Source organism: Antennarius striatus, chromosome 14 (genome assembly GCF_040054535.1).
Source record: "Antennarius striatus isolate MH-2024 chromosome 14, ASM4005453v1, whole genome shotgun sequence".
In the NCBI taxonomy this organism is placed as follows: domain Eukaryota; kingdom Metazoa; phylum Chordata; class Actinopteri; order Lophiiformes; family Antennariidae; genus Antennarius; species Antennarius striatus.
The window spans coordinates 2,384,671-2,408,279 of record NC_090789.1 but is presented as its reverse complement, the minus strand read 5'-3'; the positions used below and the strand labels follow the sequence as shown (position 1 = coordinate 2,408,279).

The following is a 23,609-nucleotide window of genomic DNA, read 5'->3' as shown; positions in this document are numbered from 1 at the left end:
GTCTCTGAGAAGAGGTTGGTCAGAGATGACTCTAATAGTTAATTATCATAGTGTGACTGTCTCTGTTCTCTTTCCAGCATCACAGAGTCCAACCCTGAGAGGATGGAGGCGCACACGGAGGAAATACTAAAGGTTTGGCCGCTACATCTAAATCCTCCATGTCACGTACATCTCATCTTAATTCGAGGTGAAACATGTACATGTATTAAGATGCTGTGACAGTACGGGTGGGAGGGAGGGGGCAGTTGCAGCCTTCAGGCTAAAACATGTCCTAAATCTCCAGCTTTGCTCCAGAAACAGCGTCATGAATGGCCATACTACATCTTAAAGATTAAAGAGGTTTGGCCGTTGCGTAACCGGCCGTTTTGTTGCGCTGTTGGTGAACCCAGCGGATGTACACTAGCCTTGGCTGCTGCGTGAAGAGGATTCTGCCGTGCGCGAATGAGATGCCCTATATTTGAGCCATCTCTCGCTCACGCTGCTCCAACTTCCATCGCGTCTTAGTTTGCAGTGCCTTTGATCGCGGAACGTCTTCGAGCTGAGATTTCAGAGGAGGGTGAGATAGTGGAAGGTTCACAGCAGAGCAGGAAGACAGAGTGGGAGAGAAATTGATGAAAACATTGGCAGTCAGTCCATAAACTGTGAAATGCTGCCTGTTTGGATTAGAAATGAGCATCAGGAACTGAAATAGTTGGGATTCATCTTTAAACGGTCATCTTTTGTGCAAAAGGATAATGTATGAAACGAAAAGGGTTATTTATTCATGGTTAAAATGCACATTGATGTCAGGATTGTAGTAGATAATGTCACATGAGGTTATCAGAGCATGTTATCTGGAACAGTAGATTCCTCTCTTCTCTCCTCACAGGACCTGAGTAAGGACAAACTTTCAGAGGGAGGTGTGGAGTTGCAATCGCCTGCCAGGTCCGCGGGCCTGACGGCACAGTTGCAGGCGCTGAGGAAAGCTCTTTCCCACAAGTATGCACAAGAAGTTGCTGTTCTTAAAGAGCAGCACAACAGGGAGCTGAAGAGACTGAGAGAAGAGAGGCTACCAGGGTGGAACAGAGAGGAGCAGGAAGGACGTTCTATCGAAAGCCTCGGGGCAGCCGGGCAGGACGTGGGGGAGGACGCACAAAACTGGAGGCGAGTGGAGGAGGAAGTTGCCAAGGTATGTGACCATGGATTTTTATGTTGCTGTCTTGTCTAGTTGGTGCAAATAACACCTTTAAAATAAGACGATGGCATCCAGTTTGATATCAGAGGTGAAATGAGCGGAGGATACCTCCATCAAACAAAGTAGTCTTCTCCTCTTTGAGATGCAACTCTTCCAGCTAAGTGTGTTTTTCTTCCTGTCTTGCATTTATTAAATAACTCATTATTTTGCTGCTTTTAAACATTAATCTGCTTTAGTCTGCAGGTAGTAGGTTTGTACTGCTTAGCTAATAAGTATTAACAACATCAATTGAATCAGTAAGCTAGAAAACTACAAACATGGGAACAAGGTTATATCGTCACACAGCAGTCAGCAACTTTCCTGCAGGATTTTATGGAGGTTTTTTGTTCCGTGCTCAAGATCGTAACTATCGAACAATCAAAAATATGGTTGTTTGCTTCGTTATTGAGACTATTTTTATTCCATTTTGTGATTTGGAGCTCCTCCAGAATTTAATTGGATCTCCCTTGGTTTGCTTGATGAAGATAAAACTGGATATATTTGGATCTCCGACCTCAGGCCCTACAAAACAAGGCATTTAAAGATGTCAGAAGTGGTCTGGGAATCACAAGCAGACATTTCATTCAGACAAAAAGAATGATCTGTTAAAAATTTCTGAAAACTCTAAGAGGACCACAAAATAATATTGCAAAAACAGGATTCCATCTGCGTGGAATCATCTGGAGACGCATTATCTCTGGATGTGTTTTCCGACAGGCCATCGTTCAGATGTCTGTGAAGTTTGCACAGCAAACGGAGCTGGTTCAAATCAACAAACGTGCCCGTCAGAGGTGCACCTCCATGCAGACCCAGCTGGATGAAGACGAGGTGGAGGAGAGGGAGAAAGAGAAGCGCACTCCCCGGGTTCCTCTCGCCACGGACGCCTGGCTGGAGGACGTGGAGAGGGAGAGACTGGAGAGGGGGCTGGAGGACAGAGACGCTGAGATTCGAAATTTGAAAGAGGAGCTGCAGAGAAGGGAATTGTCGGCCGAGCAGGTCGGTGTTACGAACCGAGCTGCTGCTCGTGAGCGTGTTAATTTTGGTGCTCGTGTTCGCCACCCACTCCACGCATTCCATTCAGCTCGTCCTGGAGAATTCATTCCTGCTGTGTCATTAAATTTCCGATGCATCGTGTCGCAGTGCAGGTGCAGCATCGATTACCGGAGCATTAATTTAGAATGCATGGCTGGTGTCTATACCATTTACAAGATTTAAGGTTATTTAAATCTTATGGATACACAAGAGCTCAAGGGAGCATGACATTGAACCTGGAGTTACAGTTCCCTCATCTACACATGAATAAGAGGTTTAAGAGCCTGATGAAACAGATGTTCTGTAGTCTGTTGTTACAGCAGAAGCAGCATCTTCTGTCTTCTGCAGGGTGAACAGGGTATCTTATCTGTTCATGTTTCTGCTGCATCTCCTTTGTAATGTATACATACGTTCTCTACTTCAATGTAGAACCTGTATTATTTTTAGTCTTACAGTGACAGTGATTTTTAACTGCTGCAATTAAAACTGTCAGTTCTCCAGGAAAAACACTTGGGCTCTTTCCAGCTAGAGTTTGATTTCACAGGAAGCTTTTGTGTTCGTCCTCCACCGCCAAACAACAAAACCGTCTTTGTCATTCAACATTCTTTATCATGCAAACTTCTCGTATCTGCTCTACAAACTGGTTTCCTCAAGTTGTGCTGTCTTGTTTTAATCACTCCTCTTGCTTGAAATGATAATTCCAGGCCCTGCCAGACTTGCAGGAACCATTTATTGCATGATTAGTCTTCAACTGTGCGATTGCAGAAGCTGTCGGCACTGATTTTTATCTGAATCGGTTATATGGAAAGATTAATTCAGTTATTGAACTTGAATAATTATCTCAGATGAATTTTAGTGATGAGAAACAATTTCCCAGAACTTTTTCTGTCAGGATTCCATTGAAATGTTTGAATTAAATCAGATATTCCTTCCTAAATTCTTATTTTGTTGGGACGTCTCCAACGTAAAGCAGACATGTCATGCCTGATTGCGTCTTTTGGAATGTAGTTTTTTAAAACATCTTCAATATACAGTAATTTTTTTCTTTCATTGGAGGTATAAAAAATTTATTTACTGTATGCAGCGGAAGGTCGGTGAAATGAAAATGTAATTACAAAGTTGTTCTGAATGTAAGTCCAGTATATACTACATTATACTACTTGGACACAATATTTTTTGTATAAAACACAAATTATTCCAAAACCATCCAAAACAGGGGAGGGAAATTTTATCCAAGAAAATAGCCTGTACCATTATTAAGTGTATACCATACAAAATGCTATGATAATATAATGTATATAAGTACAGTACCCATTATAGTAAAAGTACTAATATGCACTAAAGACGAATTAGTTCGGAAATAATTAAGTTGTCAAAATCTTATATCATTAAATTTTTTATGGAGGTAAAATATGTTCTTTTTAAGGATGTCAATGTTAAGTGTAGTAAAATTTGATTTGTTGTGTGTTATTTCTTTATAACGAGGAGCCAAACTTGGTTACCAAATTCAAGAACATTTCTCAAATATAATTAAGCTTTTCAAGCTTATTTATTTTTCTGGTCGGTGCTGTCTGTTGCTAAGGCAACTGAACAGCTGTCCGACTGTTGGACTGAAATCAGGGTCAGTCTCACTCATCTGCAGTCTCTGCACAGAGCAAACGACTGCAAACGACGTGACCGGGGAAGCGGGGCAGTAGTCCCAGTTTGCCTCCAGAGGGTGGCGCTATCACCTCTACCAAAAACTTGGCCTCGGATGCACCTGTTGCCATAGCAGCACAAAGATACTAGTGTGTGTCTCCGTTCCCCTGGGAGTTAAAAGTGTGTCTTTATGCTTGTGTGTCTGTGTGCTCACACAAGTGGTGTTTATTTGTGCGCCTTTATTTGAGTTTGCTTCCACGAATGCCGGCACACGTTATCGCGCGGTTCTGTGCAGAGCTTTCAGATTCTCTGTACCCGATTGGAACTTTGAGATGACTGGGTTGCTCTCTGTGTTCTCTCTCCTTCCTGTCCAGAAGACAACAGAACGTGAAGAAGAGGAGCCAGGAGCACAGCGGGCCGGTAGACTCAAATCACCACCACAGGATGATGGAGATTCTGAAAGGTAGCCACACAAACTATTCATATTATGCATCTTAATTTCCTTTGCAGTGGTCAGGGTTAACTTTTTAAAAATATTTTCAGAAATGTCCTACGTAAGGCCAACAAGAAACTCCGTCAGGTGCTGGTTGAGGTCCTGAAAACGACAGCAGCCGCAGAGAAAACTATGGGCCTCCACTTGAAGAGTCTGGGTGCGTCCGGTGGAGCCCTCCATTCATCCACCCCGAGAACATCAGAGCCCCTCAGACGTCCTGCTGCAGGCAAGTCCAAGCAGTTGTTAGGAAAAGCCACGGATAAATACTTGTCTGTGATAGTGTGACAAGAAAAGGCTTGTAACACAACATGCATGGACAGCACACACAAATGCCGGTCTGAAATTCAGATGTAAGAACCGTATCGGCTCTGAATAATTTATTCAAAGTGAAGACGGTAAATCCATGGAAGCCAAAGATGACATACTCTCACGTGAAGGAGCTCTCAGTCTCTCAGCTGCATCTTAGTTCACCGGATCAGTAGAATGACTTATAAGCATCTTTTTAAAGTGAAATATAAATTTTTCTGTTTATGAATCTTTTTATAACCCCAAAAGTCTGTATCCTTGCTGCGCTGCACAGAGTTATCAGCTATGACTTACCTTACCGTCACACATGGGTGGCTTTCAGATATGTGTCCTGTAATCTGATCTGGTTTCAGGTTTGGGTTCACTGATGATTTATTCTATTTCTAAACATCGGTCATGTCTTCTTTTTTTTAACCGTGGCTTGACAGTAATACACAACACTTTAAACACAGGTTTACACATGGCATGATTTTAATTGACCTCCCTGCTTTTTCATCCCTGATCAAACCAGGTCGTTCTTCAGAGAGCTGGCGGAGTGGCCAGCCCAGTGCAGAAGACGTGAGTTTGTGGTCCGAGGAGGCGGGGGTCGACGAGGGTCTGGAGATGATGGAGAACCTGCTGCTGGGAGTCGGGACACAACTGGAGAATGAGGAATATCTAATGGGAATCAGCAGCCGACTCCAAACAGCTCTGGAGAAAATGTTGATGACCATCACCGACACCAGCAACCAGGTCTGTGGTTCACGTTATTCTCTAGTCTTTCTGCGCTCTAAAAACTTTCAATCAAAGGACATAAATCAAAAGGACACTTTTAATGAATTTAATGAAACTAAAAGACAAATCTGATCGGCAATCGTGAGTGTAAATTTGAAACTTTGACGTAAATCAGAATGTAAGCAAACGTGAATCTGATTTAAAAGCTTAAATGTCGTTGAATGCTTGCGTTCCTTCGGTGTTTTATCATGAAGAGAATCCTTCCTGAACCGTCCTCTGTGTTCATTTGACCAATGAACAGAAAGCTCTGGTGACACATCCAAGCTTTGTCACAACATTTAAATACCCACTGTCGGCACTGATGACCCCCGCTGTGGGTATTTACACCCGTTGACGGCGGACTAATGGGGGATGAGGCTGCAGAATGTGGCCGGCAGAAAAGTTTAGGATCCACTCACAAAGGAGCCGCCTCATTCCCACCGGTTGCCTCAGTGCTGATCTTTTGTCTGGCCAATCAGCCAATAGTAGTTATTAGATAGAACGACTCCACCGCCCCCCATGTCCGTGTAGCGCCCCCCATCCCCCCAGAGATGGGGCAGTTAACTAGGCCATTGAACGTGATGCTGCATCTGACTGCACAGCATATCTTCCCCTTGGCTGAAATTCCCACATTACTCACGCTGAGATGGGTTTTATCTTGGCAGTCTAAAAATAGCTTAAAAAGAAATTACAAGCTGAGCATCACCGAGGGTTACAGGAGTAGATGATCGAACTGAAAGTGAGTGATTTATTTAACCATAAAATATTTCTAAAGGAAAAATGTCTGAAAATTATTTTTTCATCTGAAAAGATTCTATTCTAGACCAAATAATTGCTTTTAAAAACTATCGTAACAATTTTTATTATTTGCACCCTAGTAAAGTAAACCTCCCACAAGTAAATTACAATTTTCTTTTTTACAACTCCTGCAAACCTGCAATTAGCGACGTCTGTAATGGTTTGTTCAATGATCGTCCCACTGATATTGATCCTACATTAGTCTCGTTCTGTCCTCCTCTTGAGCCGGCGAAGAATCTTGAACGTCTTTGAAGGACTGCAGTAAATTATTAGTGTGGGGAAGGTGTTTTCTAACCCATTGCTCACTCCCATTCTCCAGCCAGTGAGACGCTTCAGTGATTTCATGGAAGTTGTTGGTGTGCAGTCAGTGGATGGTTGACAGGAGGAAGAACATCACAATGTACTAATTTGTTTTTTTGTTTTGTGGAAGGGAATCCAGTTTGACAACTATGACGAAGATGTGTGTGTGTGTGTGTGTGTGTGTGTGTTATCTGTGCATGGGGAAGCATATTTGCATACTTACCTGGCCCACTGGGTTTAAAGCTGTGAAGCCACGCCTGCTTCCCTCCCACCGAACAATATCCCAGCGATGAATGTAGGAAGTGGAAGATAAATCCTCTTGTCTTGTGTGGTGAAAACCACCTTTGAAGTCTGCGGTATTATATTTTTTGTGTGTGTGTAAATAGAGGCAAAGTGTGCGTGTCAGACAGCAGTTGGTTGCCTGGGGTTAGGAAACCTTGCCTGACAGGAGAGATCCGGCTGCAGTGAGTAACAGTGTGGTATGAGCTCGGGAGCATGCGTGGGGAGGGAACAACTCCGATCCGACAAGGAAGTAAAGAGGAAAGAGTGAAAGACTGAAGAGCGGAGAGCTGTCATTTCACCCTTGGCCGGCCGTCGCTTGGACTAAACAATTACAACGGGGGCCCGTGGGAGGTCTCTCTGCAGGTCAGGGTTGCTACGGCCGCGCGGTATTGTTAATGAATTCCAGAGGGAGAACTGAGAGAAGGGGGAACACAATCCGGAGCAGACGTTGAGGGGGGGCGTTTGAGCTTCATCTAGCAGCATGACATGGCTTTCCTATGAAGGACGGAGGTAAGAAGACCCAGAAAGAGGAAACAGAAGACATGCTTGCCTTTGTGTTCACCTACCTCCTGTGGTCGCGTTCAGGAATGCTCTACAACCTGCGGGACGACGTCCACCTTCTGGGAAGATGACACTCGCTGGTTTAGACTGAGAATTCTCAGGTCTACCGGACAACACCGGATTTCACCTCTCGGCGTTTCATTGACGTTTAATTCCACTGCCAACAGGTAGCATGTGATTACAAGTGACATGAGCTTCATCCTCCCCAAATGCTGTTTACTCTTCCATGTGTGGCAAACACATAGAAACTGTTGCTGGGAGCTACACACACCGTCGCTCACCGCTTCATTCCCCACTGGACATCGTTCTCCTTGGAGGTGACGCAGCTCAGCGTGATCGATCGCGGCGAATGGAAACCTCTTTTTGATGAGTCACCAAAAGGAAGTCCAGTGTGAGAAATCCAGTTATCCTTTTCATCCGCTGCCATGGATTCCTACCGCTCCTACTGGAACTCGAGCACGCAGAGCACATCCTGGTTGGAAGGAGAGGATCAGGACGTGTACGAGGTGGAATCCCGCGTGCCCCTTCCCCGACCTTTCCCCATTTGCAGCACCTTGAATGAGAAGAATTCCGTGGTGGTGCAAACTACGATCTCACATGTCAATCACAGGACTAATGGTCACCTCCTTAAGGTTATCTCCAAAATCTCTCTGCCCACCCCTCCTTACACGGTAAGTATGCACCTGTTAAACTGCATTACGTTGAGCAAAACTGTCCGCAAGATGGATGTTGGTGAATATTTTACAGCCACCATGTTTTATTTAGTCCGTGGAGGAGGGATGTGTCTTTCCACGGCAGCCACATCTGTCCCACTTTAGAAAGAGCAGGAGAAAGATTATACGACTCTTGTGGCCGAGTCATGTGACCACTTCCTGGTTTCCTTCATGTTACAATTAGACCTTTGCTCAGGGAGATATGGAAATATGTGCAAAGTAACCATGTGATGAATGTTAGTCCTGGATCTTTATTACACTTCTAGAAAAATGGCATCATTTCTTTCTGTTTCTGTCACGTTTGCATAAAGCATCATTTCTGCAGCGATGAGGCACTTATGAACAGTTTAACCTTTTATCCTATGTGGAATACTAGGTACCAGACTGAAATAATCAATTCGCTTTTGAGTTTAAAGTCTGCTGTATGAATCATTCCAATAAAAAAATGTTTTTGTGCGCAGCTGATCATTTGGGGTCAGCATAAGTTATTTTAAATGTGTGGTAAAATAGTGTTAAAAAATACTAATGTGAGAAAAGGTGTTAAATTAGCTTCTGAAGATCAGAAGCAATATAATAATCCATTAATAATCCCAGGAGGGAAATGACTTTTTGTCCACTCATAATATTGATTGATATTTGGCATAAAAACGACATCTTTCATCTCCTGAACTGTAATGAATTTCCTGACGTGATAGTATTTTAGATCTTGTGCTTCTTCCTCTAAATTGTGCCTGCCTTCAAATCCTTCCTCTTCCTCCTTCAGTTCGAACATGCCCGCTTGACCCAGACGGAGCTGATGCGGGAGTCCTTCCGCCACAACCAGGAGATGAACGAGCTGATCCAGAGGCAGGACGACCTGCAGGAGAGGCTGGCGGAGGAGGCCCAGGAGAGGGAGCGTCTGGCGCTGGAGCTCCACCGGGCCGAGGGTGAGCTGAAGTCTTCATGAAATCAGTCACGTACCTTTCTTTGAGGCAGCTGCAGTGTCTAGAAAGCATCAGTATTTTATTTTTTCCTGAATGGAGCTGAAACATAAGGCGTTGATGTGAAAATGCATGTGAGCAGGATTCTGGGGGAGGTGGTGTTACAGGGAGCGATACCATCAGCTGTTTAAAGCGTGAAAGAGTGAGACCATCTGTGGAGACAAATGTTGAGTTGTGTTTGTCACGCAATGCCTGGTTTGTATTTGAATGTCTGACCGCATGTATGTGTGTTGGAAGCCTTCATGTCTCAGGGTTTATAGAGGAGTTTCAGTTGGAACCCATGAGTCTCCATCATGGAGTTGGTAGACGGGTTTTGACAGCAGGTGAAGTGCTGTGACTCATCTTGCTCCTGGTGGTTAACCGTGTCAAAGACAGCTGGTCATCCAGGGTCGACTGTTTCCAGCACATCCACACCAAACTCAACTGGGACCACTGTAGTAAAGAAACCGGCAGGTGTTTCCCCGTGCTGCTCATTTCTGTCCCTCTTTGTGTTCAGTGTTGACCCTGGTGAGTTTTACAGTCTTTTCTAATCTTGTCTTTAGCCTGAGCATGATTCTGTTGTTTGTTTTGCAAATTCCTGTGCTGAAGACAAGCAAATATTGGCTATCATAAATAATATTAAAACAGGAGATTGTGGCGAGCTACAGAAAATAGAATAAAACATCACGAAGAGACTGGCTGTAGTCAGCAATTGGTTTCATCGTCAATTATCCAGCCTGGAGAGATGTTTTTGAACTGAATTTGAATCTAGAGAGCATTCAAATGTCCAATGTGGAGAATTTAGGAGCAGAATGTTCAAAATGTTTTTCTTTATTTCAATTTTTTAAGGTGTTGCTGAAGAGACTAACCAAACGCTTACTTTAGAATGTTTCTTTTTCAACCATCTGACAAAAACAAGTTCAGATTATTGTGATCTGCTTGAGAATGACTGCACCTCTGTTGATTTTTATTTATTTGAATGATTCATAGACCAATCGTATCATCTCTACCAGAGGTCAAACACTCCTCCACATCTGATATCTGACAGGTGGCTCCTGGACATCGATTAAATCATCCTATTGTGTGACTGATCCATGTATTCAGTAGCTTAAGGTGTGGCCTTTTAAAACAGGTTTGACTGAACCCACGGGAAAACCTCATCTCCCCTGATGGGATGTGTTTCGCATCAGTAAAACCATGAGGAAGAGTCTGCTTTTGTTGTGTTTTCTATATATATAATGATTTCAAAAGAAATGCATCGGTAAATAAGTCGATTGTCGATAAGAGAGTTGTGTTTGTTCAGTGGATGGTGTTGGTTTTGTTACTTGTTTTATCTTCTAACAGCTGTGTACCTTGAAGGGATCTCTCCTTAGGCAAACTTTACTCACAGTTCTGGTTCCTGATTAGGTGTCTTGTTTTAATATTTATCTCCAAAACGTTGCATGAGACGAATGTGCTGCGACGAACAGGATTCGAACCAAGCTAGTGCTCCGACCCAGCCTGCTAGAACACTAACAGTCACCTAAATACCGTCCTGGTGCTTCATGCTTGCTGACCTGTAACAGGGCAGGACAGTAATGGTGGAGCCTGTCATTGTGTTCACAGCTCGGTCTGTTACTTCATGTAAAACAAAGTGGGTCAGGCATGCTCCCATTTTTACGTACATATGCGTGCCTTGACGTGCAGGAAGGTACGTTTAATCTATTTTGCCCATGGATTTTCCATCCTGATGCTAGTCTCGTCATTAATTATCCTGTTGAGTGGATGTAAAAGGATAAAACTCACTGAATCGGTGTTTCAGGACTCTTTATGTGTGTCCTTTTTTTTTTTTTTTGTCAGGCGTCATCGACGGCTACACGGATGAACGGGCCGCGTTGGAGGAGCAGTTGCGTCAGAAGGAGGAGATCCAGCTGAGCCTCGAGCAGGAGCTGCAGGTGACCTAGCTAACCCCCCCCCCTACTGCCCCACCCAGCTGCACAAAGGAGGGAAAGAATCACCTTTCTCTCAGAAACCTCACGATCTGAGTCGTGTTGAAAGGCTGATTCTTTTGATTCCGCTTCATACATTGTTAAATTGTACACCGCCTTGAATTAAGAAATCAAATTTCAACAATTAAATTGTTTCCACCCCCACCCCACCCCCCAGAAATAAAACTTTCTGATTAGAAATATCCATTTTTCAATGACAACGTGTATGTTTTCCATCATGTTCCACACAGGTGACGGGTAGCCGGCTGCACGAGCTGGAACAGGAGAAGCTTCAGATGCAGGAGGAGCGGGAGCTGTTGTCACGGCAACAAGATGCCATGAGGGAGGACGCAGGGCCCCGTGAGCTTCGTATGTATCCCAGAATTCCCCTGATGACAAAAAAAAAACATTTCTCTTTTTTAATCACCACATCCTTGCAGGTAAAAGTGAAATACTAAACTACTGATTTACGTCAGGACTCAGGTGACCTATTGTTTGTCTTGAGTCACCTAAAAGAAGTTATACTGCCCCTTGAATTACACCAGACAGGTAGATTTGGGGTAAATCATTAACCTAGAGTCAGCTGCATGTCATATAACAGTTATCAGCTTTTGTGGACAATATGTAACACCTAGATTTACATCTATGCTGCTGTCGGTGAAAGGAATACCAGTGGAAGAAAGAAAAAGGACCAAGAGTCCAATCATGGGGCTTATATGCATTTCTAAAAAGTGTTTTTGTTAATCTTACATTATGAATCCTGTATTATCGCAAAGGTTCCCATGAGTTCATTGTCTGATGAAATGGGTGAGTGTCACATCTCAGGGTTAAAAATACCAAACAGGCTTTTCCAGAAATCTTTCCTTTTCCCAGCACCTTCCTCTGCAGCCTTAAGCGACGACACAGACGGAATAAACTTTTGGATTCCATCCTCACACTTGGTTCTTTTCTTCTCCTGATCATGACAAAAAACAAGAGCATGTTACATTCCTGTGCTTTCTTATCCTCCTGTAGGCCTAGTTGAAGCTGCAATGGTTGCAGCACCTGAAGCAGGTGTGTCCTCTTTGAGCATGGCTCAGTCATATCTACTCTATGTTCTTACAAATGTCTACTATAGCTGAGTGATGGTGAATCTCTATAACCCCAATCCTGCAACTCACCAAATAAAGATTGGAGCTTGCTTGCTATGGGCTCACAAACTCATTCACTAACCATCCGCTTCAGCTTTTCATTTTGACTTTTTTGTTGTTGTTGTCATTTCCTGTCTTTTGTTAGCACTCATTTTAGCATGAAGAAGTTTAAGTTGTATTTGGGCACTTACGTATCACGATTTCCTAAATTTCATCATCATCTATGTTATTTCTCAAATCTGTCGCTGCTCTGCTTAAGAACTTTCTTGGAGTGCGTGAGATGATTGGTTGTTCAGGAATCCCACATCCCCCTGCCTGTTGATGCTTATCGGCCATTGGTTACTGCACTTTCTGGGCTGTCCATGTGTCTGTTCTTTCATTTGCACACTCGCACCCTGTTACCTTTGCACTAATCCTGTGGGGTTTGATCCTGGGTGAACTGGTGGAGGTGGAAAAGCGAAGATGCATCCTGAATGGGAAATTATTTTTGGTAACGGGGCTTTGTGATTGGAAGCTGACTGAGGTGCTGGAATAGTCTGAAGCCATAAACAAAAGATAAAAGTTAAAATGGAGTCTTTCAGATAGAAAAAGCTTAATTTTGCTTTAAATTTAATACGATGGCAGCCAGACTCTTCAGCAGATTCATCTCAGCATCTTGTTTGTCTGTTAAATAAAACTTGAATGATTAACTTGAGGTTGTCAGTCGACAGGAAGTGATGACGATCTTTCTCCTGACTGAACTGTATTCTGCAGACCTGCTGGAGGAGACAGAGAAACTAATGAAAGAGAAGGTGGAGGTGCAGCGTCAGGCTGAGAAGGAGAGCTCCGACCTACTGAAGCAGGTGAGCCTCCTGGAGGCTGAGCTAGAGGAGCAGGTCAGCAGAGTGATGGAGCTGGAGCAGACCCAGAGGACGGAGAGCGGAGATCTCCAGCAGCAGGTCCAAGCTCTGGAGAAACAGCTGGAGAAGAACAGGAAGTTCCTCGATGTAAGCCAAGACAAAGATGGTTTTGTTTTTCTCCATTTCAAAAATGATTAAAATTAATGAAATCATAGGAAAGGATGACTTCAAATTGCACAATATTTATGGTAAAATAAGTAGGTGTCAAATATTTCTAGTGGATACTTGTACTTTTCATTTTTTAGAACTCATTTTTTCAAGGTTTCTTTTTTTGTTGTGATGCTGCATGTGAAAGTTCCACTTAATTCTTTTAAAATCCAAAATTTAGTCACATGACAGTTTTGGTCTGTATAAAAGCCAACCTAATGACTTCATTTGTCCATCCAATCATCTTACTGCATGCATTTTAATGCCGAGTCCCTCTCTTTCACTCCACTAATCTTAATGATTTGCATTTTTCTATTTTTGTTGTGATCTCGGTGACCAGGAACAAGCTGTGGACCGAGAACACGAGAGAGATTGTTTCCAGCAGGAGATCCAGAAATTGGAACGCCAGCTGAAGACTCCACAGAAGCAGCAAACTGGCTCGGAGGAGAGAAGCCGAGAGGTAACAATAGAAAAGCTCAGTCCGGTGCCAGAGGGGCCGGCGTTAATGGTTATTTTCTGAACATAACACTGTTGTGGATATAAATACTGAGCTGAAAGTCACACAACACGACAATGGAGGCGGTAGAGTTACCTGTGCTGCCTCGGAGTTAATGACAAAGAGGTGTGGCGTCACACAGGTGAAGGCGTGAGAACGGGATCGGATTTGCTTCTGTTGATCGCTGCCCTGGTGCAAAAACGAATGGTTGGAGTTGCTAAGTGCTAATTGCTATCACTTCACAGGCTGAGATCAAATTATATTTTCACATCAACAGAGGAGTGACGGCGTGAAAGGCGTTGCTCGTAGCGACAAAAAAACCACAGAGAATTATCACTCCCACTTCCCCTGCTCAAAATGAACGCAAATGCCAGCCAAAAAATGATTACTCAGTCAGTTTTTTACAAAAAACAAACAAAATAACAGCGAAAGCTGTTTGATGTAACCCAGAGATCTGATTGGAAGACATAATTTACCCTGCTTTTGTAAGCTGGATTCATCACTGCCTTGAAGCTAAAAACATTTGCTTACATGCGCAGAAGCTCAGCAGTGCATGGACGGGGGAGAAACGTCATGGCAACAAGGAAACAGCCGACCTTTCATTGGTGTGGGGGTAATTAAGTCATGACTGAATTTTAAACTACCCTGTTAATATTTGAAGACAGGCCACGGCCGTCATGACGCACCTACGTCCGGTTGTCATCGTCTACGTTTCCGTTGTATCCAGAGAATTTAGGATGGTTATTCCAGTTCATTTAGAGCTCTTGAAGCTCAAGGATTTTATAAGCGATTGTCGTTTTTCATTCCTTCATAATGGAGTCTGCCTTTCACTCTGGGCAAGGAGAAATATCACGTTGACCAGAATCATAATTTGAAGTGCTAATGATGTTGTCAAGTCCAGATCCAGTGACTCATTGCACATCACCAAGTCATTATCCAGGAAAGCATCTTAATCTGATTATTATAAGACCAGATGAGTCACTTATTCTAACAGAGGAAGATGATTTTAATGCTGCTGCTGGTTTGTGTTTTAACTGCTCAGAGATCGTCGTCAATTCATTTCAGCCCCATCTAGGATCCATTTGATCGACGCTCTGTTGTGGTTACACCTCATTTCTTTTGCATCACTCACAAACTGAAACCGCAAAGATACCCTCTAATGTTCTTCTAATTTCCAGAGTCACATTTTTCAGATTTAAATGCTTTTTCTCCCCACCCCATCTTCCCCTTCAACTCTTCATCTGTTGATCCTTTTTGCCTCTGCCTTCTCTCTCCCATTGCTGTTACAGGTGGACGGCGTAACCTTTAAGGTATTGCTTCTAGCTCCATATAGAAACTCCCCTTTAATTAACATTTAGTGCATTTTAGAAGTCCTTCTCTGTCCCATAACAATTACTCTCCTTGTTTCTCCTGTTTGAACCCTCTCAAATTTTCAATTCCTCTCGTCTTTTCCTTACATGCCCCAGCGGGAAAAAAAACCTCCACACCAAAATCAAATGAAAGAAGACGTCTGCTTCCTATTCCTATTGTTTCTCCTTCACATTAGTTCTGAAAGGCTCTGTCTGGTGCCACTTGGACACGCTGCCTGAAAAAAAACAGACCAATATAAAGAGAAGATTCAGTGCTGAACTACTCCATGAAGAGTCCATCCCACACTCCAGTCACATTAATATTTAATGAAGGATTGCCCATGAGGGGGTGTATTTCATCTGCCTTACTACAGTCACGTTGTGTTTGGATAAGAAAACACGTTGTGTGAACATTTGATCCCATCCCTCCCTCCTTCCCATCATTGAAATATTTTGCCGTCCCACAGATGGATCACTTACTCGCCAGCGGTCCAACCAGTTAATGTCCTGCTCTGTGATTTGTCACCCCGAATGAAATCTCCCCAGTGTCCCTGCACCCCTCTTATTACTCTCACTCCCCCCCCCAGTCCTTTTTCAGGTGGATCAGCTGACCTTCTGGCTAGCTGTACATGTATCTGCTCTACCGTAGCGAGTGGCGGCTGAGCGCGAATCTCATTAAACGATCCTTGCGCTCTCTTTCTTTTCCTCTTGTCCTCTCTCTCTTGCTCACCGCCAGGTGGACCAGCTGACCTCGCAGCTGAAGGAGAAGGCGGATTGGTGCAGTGAGCTGCTGCTCAGCTCGGAGCAGCTGCGTCGCGACTTGGGAGAGCGCGACGACGAGATTGACAAGCTGGAGAGCCGCATCCGCGAGCTGGAGCAGGCCCTGCTGGCCAGCGCTGAATCCCTGGAGAAGGTGAGGATGGGGAGGGGAGGGGAGACCGGCAGAGTGAACAATAGCTATGAACAGCAGAGTGTGTATGTGAGAGTATGTAGATAAGGTGACCGCTAACAGAGGAGTCTGAGGAGGGAGGGACGTGCAGAGAAGGAGAACAATGTGTGGGCGGGTTTACTTTAGCAGACTGGCAGTTTACTGCTGGTGGTGACACTGAGTTATGGCTGGAAACTGTCAGGATTGCCCCCCAAGTGTTGGTGGGGGGCAGTGGTGCGCCAACAGGAAGCAGTGGAAACGCTCTGCCTCTGCTCCTGTAAAAGGTTTAAGCTACGATACGGATTGTGCTCTTTTTTTTAGCTCAAAAAATGTGTTTTATCACCAAAAATGTGTTTTATCGCTCGCATCTTTTAAGCAGTTATGCTGAATAAGTTGTTGTTTGTTGTTTGTGTTGCAGGTTGAACAGAAGAAGCAGCATGTATCCGTCACAGAGGCCAAACACTCCACACTGGAGTCTCAGCTACAGACGGAGAGAGAGGCTCTGGAGCGAAAGGAGAAGGAGGTACTGAGCTGCTTGTTCTTCAAAACATGGGTGGGAAAAGTAATAAACACTAGCTCAAAACCTTGTTTTGATTCGTTAATTTATAAATGGTATGCTGCCTGTTGTGTTTTGGTGTCAGTGCACAGGCTAACAGTCAGATTTCCAGGGAGCTGGATACCTTTGCCGTGTCTCCTCTCTTATTTCTTCCATGTTCTTCTGCCTCAGATCAGCAACCTGGAGGAGCAGCTGGAGCAGTTCAAAGACGAGCTGGAGAACAAGAGCGAAGAGATGCAGCAGCTCCACATGCAGCTGGAGATCCAGAGGAAGGAGATCAGCAGCCAGCAGGAAAACCTAGAAGACCGGGACACCATCCTCCAGGTGAACAGCTGTTTCCATGAGAACAATGTCCTCCTTTAAAGTTAAATGTAGGAAATATCGTTCAGATAGTTTTTGTTTTCTACTCCATGTTGTTGTGCTAAACAGAAAGAGTCCACTTACGTTTTCTTTTCAGGCGTTTTTACTGAAACTGCAAAAAAGACAAATGATAATAATTATTGTTATTAGTTTACATAGAAATACTGTGTGTGCGAGGCTTGTGCCACTGAAATGTATGTATAGCATATGGCATTTCTACCCACAATCTGCAAAAACAGAAGGTCAGATGCTTTTTAAGATAATTTTATAGGTAAATTTGCACATTTTAGAATTTTTTTTGGCGCATCATTCATCTAGTAAATCTAACTTCCTCTGCTGGATTATTTTGAGTGTATTTTCAGTTTTCCAATAGAGGCTGGACTTTTATTTTTTTTTAATCGGCATCACTTTATAATCTCTGACTTTTTGAAGGTGATGGAGGAGAAGGACAGGGAAATAGCACATCTTAATGAACAGATCACTAAACTCCAACACAAGGAAAAACCCTCTGATAACAAGGTAACAAAATATGCTGATACGAAATCAGGAAAAAAAAATAAAATTCTATTTCGTATTTGCATAACTGCGTGGTCGTGCATCAGTGTGTGTTTTATGAATCCATTCACACTTCTTTTGTTTTATTGGGTGTTTTTTTTGTTGTTGACTGTTTTAATTTGGTAAATTACTCCACGGCACCATCGTCTGTTGTGAGGTTTTGTTTGCTCACGGTGGTTTAAGATAATCTCTGAGTCTCTCCGAATTGCCAAAACAGATTAACATCAAATTTTTTATTAACTGATATGAAACCTAACTTATCTTGAGCCAAAAGAAAAAGAACAGAAGGGACTCAGAGGTTTATCTAACGGGGAAGCTGTGCACGATTTGAATGTGATATTTTTCTGGTGTAATAACGTCCGTGTGTTTCTGTTTAGGAAATGGATGGCAGGGATGAGCTGATAAAAGACCTGGAATCCCAGGTGCAGTGCCTGAGGAGCGAGCAGGAGCGCCTGAGGAGGAATAACGAAGACGAGCTCGACCAGCTGAACGCAGTCATAGACCGACTTCAGCAGGAACTCGCTAATATTGAGCGGAAGCAGGCGTCGGAAGAGTACGAAGACGCCAAACCCGAGAACGACGGCTGCGAATGGGGACAGAGTAAAAAGGAAAACGATGAAATGAAGCAGAAAATGGACCTGGTCACCAAAGAACTTGATACGCTGAAAGCAGAGCACGCTAAACTGCTGGAGACGCATCTGCAGATGAAACAGAGGACAGAAGCTTTCGCTGAAACAGAAAAACTGCAGACTTCAAAGGCGGAGCTCGAAGAAGCTCTCAGAGAGAAAACGGCAGGCGTTGTCGTCATGCGGGCGCAGATACAAGCTTTGGAGCAAAGCGCCACCTCTAGAGTGGAAGAGCTGGACGTCCGCATCCGGGAGCTGGAGGACCTGGTGGACGAGAAGGAACGCGAGTTGAAACGCTGTCGGCTCCTTGCCGAGCAAACGCAAAGCAAATCCGAAGGTCTTCAGCAGAAGGTTTCCAATCTGGAGAAAAATCTGACGGAAAAAGTCGCCGCCGTTCTCGTCAGCCAGGCCACGTTGGAGGCCTTCCAGCAGCAGCATTCACAAATACACAAGGAAAACGAGGACCGGCAACGACGCAAGGAGACAAACGTGGAGCCAGGCGCTTATGACTTTCATGACTTTGGTATTCCTCCAATGGACTTCAGTGGGATTGGTCAGGTGAGACCAGTTCCCAGGGGGAAGGTGGTCCATCTGACCGACAGGCTTCGGGAGCTGGAGGTGGGGCTGAGTGGGATCCAGAAAGACCAGGAGCTCCAGAAGCAGCTGCTCTCCAGCTCGGAGGAAGAGGTGCTGGAGTACGAGAAGAGGCTGTCGGTGCTCATGGATCTGCTGAGTCAGATGAAGGCCAGGACGTGCCAGAGGGTATCACCGCCTGTCAGGGTAGGAGAAATACACGACACAGAGAAGCTGTGTGAGGCCACTACGACCGAAACAGCTCTGAACATTCTGTATCTTTGTCATCAGGTGTCGCCGGTTGATGACCAGCAGGTTGTGTCGGACGTTCGTGGGGAGCTGCAGGAGGTCAGAGACGAGGTCACGTCCACTGAAGAGCAGCTGGACGTCTACAGGGACAGCTGCAGCAGACTCCAGGAGGAACTCAAAGTACGTGACGTCCTCTGTGAGTTTCAGAACACTTCCTACGCGTGGTGAAACTAACGTGTTCTTACCTCTCCAGGAAAAAACTGTGTCTATAGAGAAACTGAAGGACCAACTGAAGCAGGTGAGGGAAGATGACCTGAAGCAGAAGAATTTTAATAAGTTTATTACTGTCTAATGTTTGACCTTTATTACTTCAGGCGTCATCTGGAGGCGGCGATGAGACCAAAGAGTCCGATCTTCACGAGGAGTTAATGGAGGCCCAAAACGAAGCAGCCGCCACCAAAGAGGAGCTGAACAGCTGCAGGGAACGTTTAGAGAAGCTGCAGGAGCTGCTGCAGGTACGGAGACACGTGCAGGAATGCATTCTGGGAAATGTTATTATGTTAATGTCAGTGTTTGGATTAGAAGATGAGATCTGTTCCAGTCTGAGTTTATAAGATTAAATAGACTTAAGTGTCTTCTCATTCTTTTCGTTACCGTCAAATCGATCCAGATTAGATTTTTCTCTCAAACTGAGATAACGGATTATTTATTCCCACTTCAATTACGCCTCATTTTGTTTTTGAAGGAGAGGGAAATGTCCATCGCTCACCTTAAAGCAGAGCTTTTCCAAGTAAGTTAATTTTACCTTTAAATGAATAAAAAGTGTTATTTCTATTTCTTTAGACTAGATGATTGATGGGTTTTTCCAAATAATTTCTAAGGTAAAAGCAGAAGACGATGGAGCCGACTCTGAAGAGGTTCTTCAGAAAGTCAGGAAAGATGCAGCTTCCACCAAAGAAGAACTGAACAGCTTCAGGCAGCTTAATGAACAGCTCCAGCAGGACCTCCACCTCAGAGACGTTTCTATTAACCAACTCCAAGGAGAGCTCCAGGAGATGAAGCAGAACGCAGACGCCATCAAGGAAGAACTGGACGGCTACAGGGAGCAAAATGAGAAGCTCCAGGATGAACTCCGTGTCCACGAGGTCTCCGTTTCTGAACTCAAAGAAGAGCTCCGGGAGATGAAGCAGAATGAAGACGTCACCAAAGAAGAACTTGAGGTCTACAAGGAGCAAAACAAAAAGCTTCAACAGGATCTCCAACAGCGTGAAGGTTCGGTTTCTCAAGTCAAAGGAGGGCTTCAGGAGATGGGACAGGAGCACAAAGAGAAACCACAAGAAGAACTTGTCCGGGAACTCAACATTTCTCAACTCCATGGAGAGCCTGATGAAAAGTTTCAACTCCGTGAGGAGTCCATTTCTCAACTCCAAAGAGAGCTCCAGGAGATGAGACAGAATGCGGATACCATCAAAGAAGAACTCAATACCTACAGGAAAGAAAATAAGAAACTACGAGACGAGCTCTATGTCCGTGAAGAGTCCATCTCTGAACTCCAAGGAGAGCTCCAGGAGATGAGACAGAATGAGGAGAAGACCAAAGAAGAACTTGGAATCTACAAGGAGCATAATGAGAAACTCCAGCAGGACCTCCAGCTCTGTGAAGGGTCCATTTCTCAACTCAAAGGAGAGCTCCAGGAGATGAGAGGACATGTGGATTCTATCAAAGAAGACCTGAACAGCTCCATGGAGCAGAACAAGAACCTCCAGGATGAAGTCAGCGTCCGCGACGTTTCAATTTCTAAGCTCAAAGAGGATCTCCAGGACGTCCAGACTGCCTTAATGAAGAGGGCAGATTCCGTTCCTCCTTCTCCTGCCCCGTCGCCTTCACCAGCTCCTCAGCCTGTCCTCTCATCTTCCTCTTCCTCTTCCACCACCCAGCCTAAAAGGAAAGGAAGCAAACAGCTGGCTAGCAAAGGAAGCAGCGTCAAAGATAAAGCATCACTGTCCAGGAAGAGCTCTGCTCCGTCCAGCCAGTCCAACAAATCCAACAGCGTTCGTCTCAACAGCGGCTCGGAGCCACACCGCCCGACGGCAACGCACTCGTCCACGCAGACAGAACCGCCCCCAACGGCCGACCTCGGCCCGGAAGGAGAGTCTCCGACCAGAGACGAGCTGGAGGAGATGGTGGGAGAGTTCCAGGACAAGATCGCTCAGATGCAGGAGCTCCACGCCGCAGAGATCCTGGACATGGAGGCTCGGCACATTTCAGAGAGCGAGGGTCTCCGCCGGGACACGCAGGCGCTGGAGGACGAGTGCAAGGCCCTGAAGAGCGTCATCGACAAGCTGCGCTCTGCCAAGGTGAGGCCAGGAAACGGTGACTGGAAACTGTTCAGACTGGGGAGAATGTTTCATCCTGTTTGGATTAATCCGTCTGTTTTTATCTGAACTTTCTAGATCATTTCATCGAGACAAGATCGTCCCACCTCGCAGTTCAGAGATGGATACATGAGTGGTGAGACGGAACCTACTGATGCACAACGATCACACGAGAGTGTTTAACTCATTGGCTGCCGGAGCTTTGTACCAATCGATCTCCTTCGGTGACTTTCCATGATGCTCTGACATTTATTAGTGTTTTCTTTCTGTTCATCCTCTGTTCCGTAACTGGATCAGTCGTCATGACGACAAATTTCATGATTAGAAGCCTGATTTTTACTGACGAGATCCACCAGCGCAGATTTTTAGTAGGCAGTCTCATGGTACCGTATGCGCATGCGATTGGCTGACAACATCCGGAAGTGCGCTCCGTTCTGTGTTCCGTGAGTCTCGGACTTCCGTGAAACACAAAAGTGCTTTAAACAGTCTATAGGAGTGGGGGGAAATGTAATACAGATAGAAGGTGGTTTAATATCAGCATGGGGAGGGTTCATAAACGTTTAAATTACTGTAAACAATAAAATAAATTGTCGCTATATCGCGGAATTTAGTTTTTGCGTGTGGTTCCTGGAACGCATTAACCGCGAGTAACAAGGGATTACTATTTCATTCAACCTTTTCCAAAGCTTAAAGTAGACTAATGATGCTTCAATTTTTATTCTTTCGGTACGTAAACATTCTGTGTTTGTCTCTCTTGCAGACAGCGGCTCAGACTTTAGCCAGCGTCCTGGGTTTGACCTGCCGAGCTTGCAGCAGGAGTTGAGGACGACTCCGGAGGGCGCCAGAAGGGAGACGGACGACCCGCTGCCCGACCGGATTAAGGTGGGACCTCCACATCGTCGTAGCGCTGACAGTTTAGGAGGCTTGTGACTTTCTGGTGACTTTAGTAAAGGAAACGTGGTGTTGGCCTGTTCAGACGCTGCTTCGGGAGGTGCACCAGGAGGGCATGCAGGTTCTCTCTCTGTCAGAGCTGCCGATCGGTGAAGGCGAGACAGGAAGTCAGTTCAACCGCCAGGACTGGATGAAGGAGAGAGACGACTTCCTGGCGATGGTCGAGTCTCTCAAAGGCCTCATCAGTCAGATGCAGATGCACTGGGAGGCGCAGGTAACGGAAGGAGGACGTTTTCACGCATCATTTCGGGGTTGTGAGTCACATCTGCGTCTTCAGCCGACTGTCTTCCTCTCTCCACAGACGTCCCGCGGTGAGGACTGGCGTGTGGAGCTGCTGGAAGCGGTGCGGCGGGTGTTTGTGAGCGAGCGCTGCGTGCTGAAGAGCGCCCTCTACAGCCATCTGGACCAGCTGGACACCAGCGACGCCGTCGTCCACCTCAACCAGCTGGAGCGCAGACTGGAGGAACAGGTGAGGAATCAGGAACTGGAACCGGATTGGTCTTCACTCCCGGATGGTGGATGATGGGTTTACTTGTGATCCTGATGCAGGACGTCCAGCACAGAGAGGCGGTGGCTTCGCTCTGCGCCGCAGACAGATCCAGCCTCGTGTCCGAGATCCGTCACCTCCGAGGTCAACTGGAGCAAATCCATCAGGGTGAATCCACACGACAAATATCCCATGAAGCCTTCTGTTCTTCAGGCATTCTCCTGTGGCGTGTTCGTCATCCATGATTCTGTTGCCTTCAGGTGCCCGACCTGCTGCATCAGCAGGTAGTGAAAATGTCCTGAAGGAACGGAGCGACGGAGGAGGAGGGCAGGGAGACAGGCTGCTGCTGGAGGAGCTGAAATGTGAACTATCCCAGACTAAACTGGAACTGGAAACGACGCTCAAGGCTCAGCACAAACACCTCAAAGAGCTCGACACGCTCAGGTCCGACGTGACGTTCATCACCAAAACACACCTGATAGATTTAAGAAAAATACCTTCAGTTTCACGTTTTTCTTGCATTTCCAAACAAAATAGTGATAAAAGAACATTAGGAAATAAAGAAAAAACTCAAATTATGCCCTAACCTCAATGGAAATGTTCTTTACAAGACTTTTATTGTGAAAGATTCAAAAAGGTGTGTATTGTGGTCTTCCTGTAAACACTGACGTTCTATCTACCGCCGTCTTTTCTGACTGGATTGGTTGAATATTTTTCTATCAGCTGATTTTGAGAAGCTTTTTCTCTTCCCACAGGACGGAGGTGTCGCAGAAGGCTGCTGAGGTGGAGACGCTCGGCGACCAGCTGACAGAGGAGAGGAAGAGGAGCAGAGATCTCCAGTGGGCCGTGGAGAAGGAGAAGTGTCGCAGCGGGAGAGAAGAGGAGAGTAAACGAGAAGAATTCGAGGTAAATC

The 23,609-nt window shown here is 45.1% G+C and overlaps 1 protein-coding gene across 1 annotated transcript in view; it reads left to right on the top strand.

Annotated features, from left to right (window-relative positions):
* akap9 (A kinase (PRKA) anchor protein 9) overlaps positions 1-23,609 on the top strand; it is a 46,946-nt gene that overhangs the window by 20,227 nt on the left and 3,110 nt on the right. The window contains exons 16-44 of the mRNA XM_068332243.1: positions 78-132; positions 869-1,168; positions 1,931-2,209; positions 4,258-4,346; positions 4,427-4,602; positions 5,194-5,414; positions 8,853-9,015; positions 10,888-10,982; positions 11,267-11,384; positions 12,030-12,068; positions 12,899-13,131; positions 13,532-13,651; positions 15,773-15,949; positions 16,383-16,487; positions 16,692-16,844; positions 17,313-17,399; positions 17,813-18,841; positions 18,926-19,063; positions 19,137-19,181; positions 19,258-19,398; positions 19,629-19,673; positions 19,765-21,240; positions 21,337-21,394; positions 22,019-22,140; positions 22,235-22,423; positions 22,511-22,678; positions 22,759-22,864; positions 22,957-23,140; positions 23,452-23,602. Coding sequence (XP_068188344.1) covers positions 78-132; positions 869-1,168; positions 1,931-2,209; positions 4,258-4,346; positions 4,427-4,602; positions 5,194-5,414; positions 8,853-9,015; positions 10,888-10,982; positions 11,267-11,384; positions 12,030-12,068; positions 12,899-13,131; positions 13,532-13,651; positions 15,773-15,949; positions 16,383-16,487; positions 16,692-16,844; positions 17,313-17,399; positions 17,813-18,841; positions 18,926-19,063; positions 19,137-19,181; positions 19,258-19,398; positions 19,629-19,673; positions 19,765-21,240; positions 21,337-21,394; positions 22,019-22,140; positions 22,235-22,423; positions 22,511-22,678; positions 22,759-22,864; positions 22,957-23,140; positions 23,452-23,602 — 6,262 coding nt within the window. The remainder of the gene's footprint in view (positions 1-77; positions 133-868; positions 1,169-1,930; positions 2,210-4,257; positions 4,347-4,426; positions 4,603-5,193; positions 5,415-8,852; positions 9,016-10,887; positions 10,983-11,266; positions 11,385-12,029; positions 12,069-12,898; positions 13,132-13,531; positions 13,652-15,772; positions 15,950-16,382; positions 16,488-16,691; positions 16,845-17,312; positions 17,400-17,812; positions 18,842-18,925; positions 19,064-19,136; positions 19,182-19,257; positions 19,399-19,628; positions 19,674-19,764; positions 21,241-21,336; positions 21,395-22,018; positions 22,141-22,234; positions 22,424-22,510; positions 22,679-22,758; positions 22,865-22,956; positions 23,141-23,451; positions 23,603-23,609) is intronic.